Raw genomic sequence first — 9,808 nt, forward strand, 5'->3', positions numbered from 1 at the left:
GGTGCAAAAAAATCGGGGAGGGGGGCCCTAAATAAGAGGGGTGCCTTAAAGAGGGGATCCTTAAATAAAGGGGGGGGGCACAGAAAATTGTGGGGGGGTTACAGAAGATGGGGGGGGCACAGGAAATTGGGGGGGTGCAAAAAAATCAGGGAGGGGGGACCCTGAGTAAGAGGGGTGCCTTAAAGAAGGGATCCTTAAATAAAGGGAGGGGCACAGAAAATTGTGGGGGGGGGGGTTTACAGGAAATTAGGGGGGCGCAGGAAATTGGGGGGGGGCAGAGGAAGTGGGGGGGGTGCAAAAAATCGGGGAGGGGGGAGAGAAAGTGGGGGAGGGGGGAGAGAAAGTGGGGGAGGGGGGGCCCTGAGTAAGAGGGGTGCCTTAAAGAGGGGATCCTTAAATAAAGGGGGGGGCACAGAAAATTGTGGGGGGGGGTTACAGAAGATGGGGGGGGCACAGGAAATTGGGGGGGGGACAGAGGAAGTGGGGGGGTGCAAAAAAATGGGGGAGGGGGCGGAAAAAGGGGGAGGGGGGGCCCTGAGTAAGAGGGGTGCCTTAAAGAGGGATCCTTAAATAAAGGGGGGGGCACAGAAAATTGTGGGGGGGGGGTTACGGGAAATTAGGGGGGCGCAGGAAATTGGGGGGGTGCAAAAAAATGGGGGAGGGGGCGGAGAAAGTGGGGGAGGGGGGACCTAAATAAGAGGGGTGTGTTGAAGGGGGGAGGTTTAAATGAGGGGGGGGCACAGGAAATTGGGGGGGGTTATGGAAAATTGGGGGGGGTTACAGAAAGCGGGGGGGGGCACAGGAAATTGGGGGGGGGGCTAAATAAGAGGGATACCTGAAAGAAGAGGGACCTTTAAATGAGGGGGGGGTCCCACAAATAATGGGGGGGGTCTTAAATAAAGGGGGTCCTGTAAATTAAGGGGGGGTCCCCGGTAAATAAAGGGGGGGTCCTGCAAATAAAGGGGGCCCCCAAAAATAAGGGGGGGGTCCAGAAATGAGGGGGGGTGCTTAAATTAAGGGGGGGGGGAGTCCTACAAGCAAGGGAGGGGTCCCGCAAATAAAGGAGGGGGGGTCCTGTAAATAAAGGGGGGGTCCCACAAATAAAGGGGGGGTACAGAAACGAAGGGGGGGTCCCAAAATTAAGGCCCCCCCCCTCCAGCACTCACTTGGGTCATGGGGGGCCGGCGGCTGCCACTGCGGGTAGGTGTTGCCCCATCCCTGGGGGGGGTACTGGTGCGGGGGGGGGCCTCCGGGGCTGCCGGGGGGGGCACAGGAGGAGGTGAGGAGGGGGCTGCGCGCCCCCCCCACCCTTCCAGCCCCCCCCCCCCAGCCCGATACTCACTGCGGGGGGGCTCCGGGGGGGCCCTGGTTGAAGGGCCCGGGGTTGAAGGGTCCCATGGGGCCAGCGGGACCCGGCGGCCCCCCAGGTCCCGGCCCCGGCCCCACCGGGCAAAGCGGCCCCTGGGGGGGGGAAGAAAAGGAATTAACCCCCCCGAAATGCTTCAGAGGGGGGGGGTAGAGGGTTTTTTAGCGGGGGGGGGCACCTCGATCTTCTCCTCGATGAGCTGCTTGGCGTGGTCGATCTGCTGGGGGGAGCCGCGGATGACGAAGAGCTTGAAGTTGGGGTCGCCGTTGGGGGGCAGCTGCCGCGAGATCTCCACGAACGCCCCCGTCTGCTGGTTGATGGCCTTCACGTTCTCCCCCCCTGGGCCCCCCCCCGGGTTAATTCAGAACCCCCTTTTCTATTTTGGGGGGGTTTTGGGGTTTTTTTGGGGGTTTTGGGGGGGTTTTTGGGGGCTCACCTCGGCCGATGACCAAGCCGCACTTGTGCGTGGGGATGGAGAACGTCATCTCGCCCCCGGGGGGGCCCCAGCTCCCTGCCCCTCTCCCTCTCCCTCGCCCCCCCGGGGGCATTCCCGGGCCTGGGGGGCCGGGGGGGCCGCTCTACGGAGAGAAACGGAGGTGTGAGAGGTGAATTTTGGGGGGTGGGGGGGGGTTTTTTTCGTTGCCCCCCCCCCGGTGCCGTACCCGCAGGCTCTGCAGGAGGTCGTTGATGATGCGGGCGGCGTGCTCGCAGCGCTCGGGGGGGCCCATGATGTGCGCGATCTTTTCGGGGCCCGTGCCGTCATCTGGGGGAAAAAAAACAGGGGGGGGGTTAGCAGAGAGTCTAAAGAACCCCCCCACTGCGTTTTTGCCCCCCCCCCAAGTTGTTTTTTTTACCCCCCCCACCTTGCTTGAACTGTATCCGCACCCCGGCGTCGTTCTGGATCTTTTTGATCATTTCCCCGCTGCGCCCGATCACCACCCCCACCGAGTGCCGCGGCACCGGGACCTGCAACGGGACACGGGGGGGGCTTGTGAGCTTCGGGGGGGGCCCAAAAAGTGCCCCCCCACTTTGTAAAAACCCCCCCCCTCAGGGCCTCACGTCGATGCCGCCGCCGATGCGGGAGCCGTACTCGTTGCGGTCGCCGAAGCCGCCCTGGTCGCGCTCTCGTAGGATGTCCATCACCATCTCGCAGGCTTGCTGCGGGGGGGGGGGGCGTAAAATTAGGCTGGGGGGGGACAAAACGAGGCCTGGGGGGGTAAAAAAGGCGCGGGGGGGGCACCTGGACTTTGTAGGGGTCGCCGATGATGCGCAGGGGTTTGTCCACGTTGGTGTTTTGGGAACCGTCTTGGATCAGGATCATTTTGACGCCGGCTCGCTCCTACAAGGAGGGGGGGGGAAAACGAGGTGTAAAACAACGAGGGGGGGGGTTAAAAAAGGCCCCCCCCGTGGATTGGGGGGGGTCAGGGGGGGTTTAGACCTGGAGCTGCTTGATGGTTTCGCCGCCCTTGCCGATGACCAGCCCGGCCTTGCCGGCGGGGATCATGATCTCCTGCACCGTGCCGTTCTGCCCGTTGGCCGTGTCGTGGAACTGCCCCGGCGGCCCCCCCCGGCCCCGCGACACGATGTCGTCCAGCAGCAGCTTGGCTTTCCTTCGGGGGGGGGGCACGGAAAGGTTTTGGGGGGGTTTGGAGGGGTTTTAGGGGGTTTTTGGGGGGTTTTGGGTACTCACTGCACGGCTTCGGGGGAGCCCGTCAGCGACACGCTGCGCTCCGGCAGGCCGCCGCTGTCTGTGGGGAATGGGGGGGTCAGGGGGGGGCAAAAAAAAAAAATAGGGGCTCAAGGACCCCCCCGCATCGTTTTTGGGGAAGAAATGAGGGTTTTGGGGCACCCCCGGGTTATATTTGGGGGATAAGAAGGGATGGGGACCCCCCCCGATCCCCTTCGATGAACCAGAGGGGCCCAAACCCACACTGAGAGCAAAAAGGGGGGGGCAAATCCCAAAAAGGGGGGTCCCAAACCCCAAAATGAGGATAAAAGGCGGCCCCCAAGCCCGAAATGAGGACAAAAAGGGTTTTTTTGGGGGCGCTTGACCAAAAATTAGTGGTTTTTGCCCCCCCTACCTGGGGAGATCTGTACTTTGCAGCCCGAGTCCTGCTGGATCTTGTTGATCTGCTCCCCCCCACGGCCGATAACTGCAGGGTAAAAATTAAGGGGGGGGGATTTTTTTAAGCGGGGGGGCACCCTCCTGGGCCCCCCAACCCCTAAAACCCCCCAGAGCCCCCAAAATTCCCCCAAAACCCCCCCAAAACCCCCCCCAGACTCACTGAGCCCCACCATCCCGTCAGGGACGCGGTACTCCTCCGTCACCGTCGACCTGGGGGGGGCACAGACACAAGAAGGGGGGGGGCGTGAGGGCCCCCAAACCCCCCCCCGGTAATTTTTAACCCCCCCCCCGGTGATTTTTGGCCCCCCCAAACTCACCTGGGAGGGGGGTGCATGGGCCCCAGCTGAGCCGGGAGCGCTGCGGAGGGAAGCGAGCCCCCCGTGAGGGTGGGGGGCCGCCGGCCGCGCTCGGCCGGGGGGGGGGGCACGCCGGGGGGGTCCCCCCCAACCCCTCCTCGTTCCGGGGGGGCCACGGAGGTCGGCGGCCCCCCCCGCGGGCCGTACTCACAGTCCCCCTGCGCCGCCAGCTTCTTGCTCTCGGGCTGGTCTGCGGGGAGAAAAATTGGGGGGGGGGGGGGATAAAAAAAAAACAAAAAAAAAAAAAGGGGGGGGGCACAGAGCACAGAGGGGTGTTACCCCCCCCTAAAAAAAAAAAGGGGGGTGGACGTAAAGGGCCCCCCCGTGAGGAAAAGGGGGGCCCCGACCCCCCCGGCCCCACCTCCGTCCTCCAGCTGCCGCTTCTGCCCCCCCCCGAAGGTGAAGTCTGGGGGGGGGGCGCTGTTGGTCGCCGCCGGGCCCGCGTCGCCCCCGATCTTCGCCGCGATCTGTGGGGGGGGGGCACCCCAAAAATTGATTGAGACACCCCCCCCAGGGCACAAAACAGGGGGCCCCAAATCCGGGGGGGAGGGAAGTTTTGGTTTTTTTTTTTGGGGGGGGGGCACAGAAAATGTTACGGGGGGGCACAGAATTTGGGGGGCGGGGCAAAATGTCATGGGGGGGGGCTGAAATGTTCTGGAGGGGGGGTCCCAAATGGTAGGGACCCCCATAAGGCCCTTGGGGGGGCCCAAAATGTCACTGGGGGGGGTCCAAAATGGGAGGGGGCCCCCAAAATGTCCTGGGGGGGGCAAAATATCATTGGGGGGGGCACAAACACCCATGGGGGGGGCCTAAAATATCACTGGGGGGGCCAAAACCTCACAGGAAACCCTAAAACCTTATGGGGGGGGCAAAATGTCACTTGGGGGGGGGGGGGCACAAAACCTCGGGGGGGGGCCCCAAACCCGCCACCAGCCCCAGAGCACAACGGGCACCCCAAAAAGCTCCCCCCCGAGACCCCCCCCGACCCCAAAGGGCCCCCCCCACGGCCTCAGGAGTCCCCCAACGGCCCCAAAACAATCCCAGAGCGGCCCCCCCAGCCCAAAACCAGCCCCATGACCCCCCCAGGAGCCCCCCCAGCCCCCAACAGCCCCCCCCAGCCGCCCAAACAGCCCCATGACCCCCCCAGGGCCCCCCCATAGCCCCTTAACGCTCCCATGACCCCCCCCCCACTGTACCCCAAACCCCAAAATCTGCCCCCCCCCCCCTCCACAGCAGCCCCCAAAAGGGCCCCAAAACCCTAAAGGGACCCCAAAGCTGCCCCCCAGCCCCCCCAGGAGCCCCCCCCGGGCACCGTGACCCCCCCAAGACCCCCCCCAGCCCCCCCCATAACGCCTCTCTGAGCCCCCCCCCGCAGTGCTGACCCCACAGCCGGCCCCCATCCCCCCAAAGAGCCCCCCCAAACCCCCCCCCGCAGCCCCAAAGCCCCCCCCCCACCGGTTACCGGGACTGGGTTTGGGGTTACTTGGGGTCAATTCGGGGCCCCCCCCACCAATAACCGGGGGTAGGGGTGGGTTTGGGGGCACTGGGGGTCAATTCGGGCCCCCCCCCCGCCGGTAAGCGAGGTCATGGGGGGGGGGTTGGGGTTACTGGGGGTCAACTTGAGCCCCCCCCCCCGCCGGTAACCGGGGGTAGGGGTGGATTTAAGGGCACTGGGGGTCAAATTTGGGCCCCCCCCCGCCGGTAACCGGGGACATGGGGTGGGTTTGGGCCCCCCCCACCAGTGCCGGTACTGGGGATGGGTCTGGGGGCACTGGGGGTCAATGGGAGCCCCCCCCTCACCTGTAACCGGGGGTAGGGACGGGTTTGGGGTTACTGGGGGTCAACTTAGGGTGCCCCCCCCGCCTGTACCGGTACCGGGGCTGGGTTTGGGGGCACAGGGGGTCAATGGGAGCCCCCCCCGCGCCGGTAACCGGGGGTAGGGACGGGTTTGGGGTTACCGGGGGTCAATTCGGGCCCCCCCGCCGCTTACCGGGGCTGGGTTTGGGGGCACTGGGGGTCAATTTGGGGTCCCCCCCCCGCCGGTACCGGTACTGGGACTGGGTTTGGGGTTACCGGGGGTCAAATTCGGGCCCCCCCCCGCCGGTAACCGAGAGCAGGAGTGCGTTTGGGGGCACTGGGGGCCAAATTCGGGCCCCCCCCTCGCCGGTAACCGGGGGTAGGGGTGGATTTAGGGGCACTGGGGGCCAATTTGGGGTCCCCCCCCCGCCGGTACCGGGACAGGAGCTGGGTTCGGGGTTACTGGGGGTCAAATTCGGCCCCCCCCTCACCAGTAACCGGGGGTAGGGACGGGTCTGGGGTTACTGCGGGTCAAGTCCAGCCCCCCCACACCCCGGTACCCGGGACAGGGGCTGAGTTTCCCCCCCCCCACCCCCCCTCCGGTGCCCCCCCCCCGCGCTCCTCACCTGCCGGGCCCGCTGCACGGCGTCTGCGAACGCGTCCTTCCGGATCCCCCCGGCCGGGCCCCCCCCGCCTCCTCCTGCCCCTCCGCCCCCCCGGGGGCTCCTCCGGGGCCTGGCCCCGCTCCCACCCCCCCGCCCCCCACCCCCCCCCGCCTCCGCCGCCGCCGCCGCCTCCTCCTCCTCCTCCTCCTCCCCCCCCCACAACCCCCGGAGCTCCCCCGGAGCCGGGGCCCGGGGGCGGAGGGGGCCCCCCCGAGGCCGGGCCGGCGGCCGAGGCCCCCCCGGGAGGGCCGGGGGCCGGGGGGGGCCCCGCGGGGCTGAACTCGGACATGGCGGCGGCGGCGGCGCGGGCGCGAGGCGGGAGCAGGCCGCGCTCTCCACACACCGCGCGCGGGGCACGCTGGGAGCGCCCCGCCGGGCCCGCCCCGCTTCTTCCCGGCGGGAGCCAATGGGGAAAGGGGGAAGCGGGGAGTGGCAGCGAGAAGGGCCAATGGGAGGAAGGGAGGAGAGGGGGGGAGGAGGGGAGGAGGGGTGAGTGGCGGCGGGGTGGGCCAATGGGAGGAGGGGGAGGGAGGGGGTGGGAGGGGGGTGGGAAGGGGAGCCAATGGGGTGGAGGGCGGGAGAGGAAGCGGATGGAGGGTGGGTGATGGACGGGGGGGTGGGCCAATGGGGGGAGGGAGACGGGTGTCCCGCCCCCAAGCGCGCAGCATTGGGGGGAGCGGAGCCTCACTGACGGCCCCCGGAGCCATTCGGGAGGCAGGCGGCAGCACGGCGGCCTGCTATTGGCGGGTGAGGCGGGGGGCGGGGCTCGCGGGGAATGACAGGCGCGGGAATCAATCGGCGGCAGCGAGCGCGGCGCCGGATTGGCGGGCGGCGGGGGCGGGGCCTGGCCGGCGGGGCGCAGGACGGGCCAATCAGAGCGCGGTCCGCCAGGCGCGCGCGGGATGATTGACAGCGGGCGGGCCAATCGCCGCGCGGGGGGGGAGGGAGACAGTGGGAGAGACTCGGCGTGACTGACAGCGCCCTGGGCCAATGAGCTTCGCGGACGCGTTTCGGAGGAAAAAAGCGGCCAATCAGCGGCGGGGCCTTTATTTGGGGGGTCCGGGGAGGCTTCGGGGGCCGGCGCTTCGGTGGGCGGGGCCTCGTCGGGGGGCGGTGCTTCGGGGGGAGGGGCCTCGTCGGGGGGCGGGGCCTCGTCGGGGGGGCGGGGCTGCAGCGTGACATAAAGGAGCAGGGCCAGGACCACGGTGACCAGCTGGGGGGGGGGGAGTGACGTCATGGGGTGTGTGACGTCATCACCCCCAATGACGTCAGCACTCCCCAGTGACGTCAGCCCCGCCCCCGTGACGTCACCTGCAGCACCGCCGCCACCGTGGCAGCCGCCCCCAGCTCCAGGCTGCGCTCCCGGACCAGGCCCAGCAGCTTCCGGTAACAGCCCTGGGGGCGGGGCGTAAAAGGGGGGGCGGGGCGTAAAAGGGGGGCGGGGGCGTAAAAGGGGGGGCGGGGCGTAAAAGGGGGGGCGGGGCGTAAAAGGGGGGGCGGGGCGTAAAAGGGGGGGCGGGGCGTAAAAGGGGGGCGGGGCGTAAAAGGGGGGCGGGGCGTAAAAGGGGGGGCGGGGCGTAAAAGGGGGGGCGGGGCGTAAAAGGGGGGGCGGGGCGTAAAAGGGGGGGCGGGGCGTAAAAGGGGGGCGGGGCAACCAGGGAGTACCCAGGGGGGAGGGGTACAGGGGGGGGTACCTGGGGTGGGGGTGGGGCACATGGAGGGGGAGGGGCGTCATGGGGGGGGGCACCCCGGGGGGGAGGGGCATAAGGGGGGGGGCACCTGGGGGGCGTCATGGGGGGTTTGGGGGTTCTGGGGGGGTCACTTTGGGGCTTGGGGGGGCTGTGGGGGTCCTGGGGGGGGCTTGGGGGGTTATTTTGGGGCTGGGGGGGTCACATTGGGGGTTGGGGGGGGTCATTTGGGGGTTCAGGAGGTTTTGGGGAGGGTCCATTTGGGGCTGGGGGGGTTCGTTTTTTGGGGGGGGGGTCACATAGGGGTTGGAGGGTCCGGGGGGGGTCATTTTGGGGTTCTGGGGGGGGTTCAGGGGGGTCATTTTGGGGTTCAGGAGTTTTTGGGGGGGGCCGTTTGGGGGCGGGGGGGGTCACATTGGGGTTGGAGGGTTCGGGGGGGTCATTTTTGGGTTCTGGGGGGGTCCGTTTTTTTTGGGGGGGGGGGTCACCTGCTGGTGCACGAGCTCGGGCTGGGGGCTGCGCCCGTCGCAGGCGGGGGGGGCCGGGGGCGGCAGCAGCTGCGGGGGTGGCGCGCCCCGACAGCGCCTGGAACGCCGAACCCCCAAAATCCCCGGGACCCCGAACCCCGCAGCACTGCAGCTGGGGGGGGGGGGGGGGGCACGCTGGGGGGGGGGGCACACCGACCTCCCCCCCCCCCCCCCCCAAGGACACACAGAGCCCCCCCCGGATACACTGAGGCCCCCCGGGCACGCCAAGCCCCCCCCGGGACTCCCCCAAACCCTCTCAGGACGACCCCCCCAGACCCCCCCGGGACCCCCCCATCACTCTCAGGTCCCTTATGGCCCCCCTCAGGACCCCCAGACCCTCTCAGGACCCCCCAGAGCCGCCCCAGAGCCCTTCAGGCCCTCCCTTGAAGCCCCCCAGGACCCCAGCCCCCCCTTAGGACCCCCATGGCCCCCCCAGAACTCCCCAAACCCCCCAGGACCCCCCAAACCCCTTCAGCACCCCCCCCAAACTCCCCCCAGGACCCCCTCAGGACCCCTGGGACCCCCAGAGCCCCCCCTCAGAACACCCCAACCCCCCTCAGGACCCCCCCCAGGACCCCCTGCCCCCCCCCAGCACTCCCCAACCCCCCCAGGACCCCCCCGTGACCCCCCTGACCCCTTCAGCACCCCCTGAACTCCCCCCAGAACCCCTCCAGGACCCATATAACCCCCCCAAGACCCCCCCAGGACCCCCCCAGGCCCCCCCAGGACCCCCATGCCCCCCCCAGCACTCCCCAACCCCCCCAGGACCCCCCTGACCCCTTCAGCACCCCTGAACTCCCCCAAAACCCCTCCAGGACCCACATAACCCCCCCAGGACCCCCTCAGGCCCCCCCCAGGACCCCCATGCCCCCCCCCAGCACTCCCCAACCCCCCAGGACCCCCCCGTGACCTCCCCTGACCCCTTCAGCGCCCCCCCAAACTCCCCCTAGGACCCCTCCAGGACCCACATAACCCCCCCAGGACCCCCTCAGGCCCCCCCCAGGACCCCCCCCGACCCCCCCCCGTGCCCCCCCACCTTGCTCATGACGGTGTCCCAGGCCTTGGTGACGGCCCCCCCCCGGCTGGTGCCGTACTGCCAGCGCAGCGCCCGCAGCGCCCGGTCCAGCACCAGGCTACGAGCCTTGGGGGGGGGGGGGGAAATTAAGGGGGGGGGTCACCGGGTGTCACCACCCCCCCCCCCCACCTCAGGACCCCCCCCCCCACTCACAAAGGCCCGGTAGTCGTACAGGAAGGTGCCACGGCCACCTCCACCACCAGCAGCAG

The 9,808-nt window shown here is 68.7% G+C and overlaps 1 protein-coding gene across 1 annotated transcript; it reads right to left on the bottom strand.

Moving 5' to 3' along the window:
* Nucleotides 1-1,166: 1,166 nt before the first annotated feature.
* LOC311429604 (far upstream element-binding protein 2-like) lies at nt 1,167-9,665 on the bottom strand (the record flags this gene model as incomplete). Its single annotated transcript, XM_084540700.1, has 21 exons — nt 1,167-1,255; nt 1,343-1,461; nt 1,545-1,705; nt 1,803-1,944; nt 2,029-2,129; nt 2,230-2,332; nt 2,426-2,524; nt 2,607-2,705; nt 2,805-2,976; nt 3,057-3,114; nt 3,448-3,519; nt 3,652-3,701; nt 3,809-3,848; nt 3,999-4,037; nt 4,209-4,314; nt 6,271-6,698; nt 7,315-7,522; nt 7,621-7,704; nt 8,297-8,335; nt 8,486-8,554; nt 9,561-9,665. Coding segments are annotated over 21 exons (2,383 nt in total), but the record flags the coding sequence as incomplete, so codon positions are not given.
* Nucleotides 9,666-9,808: the final 143 nt, after the last annotated feature.

The sequence above is a fragment of the Aythya ferina genome (genome assembly GCF_964211825.1).
Source record: "Aythya ferina genome assembly, contig: HAP1_SCAFFOLD_1422, whole genome shotgun sequence".
In the NCBI taxonomy this organism is placed as follows: Eukaryota; Metazoa; Chordata; class Aves; order Anseriformes; family Anatidae; genus Aythya; species Aythya ferina.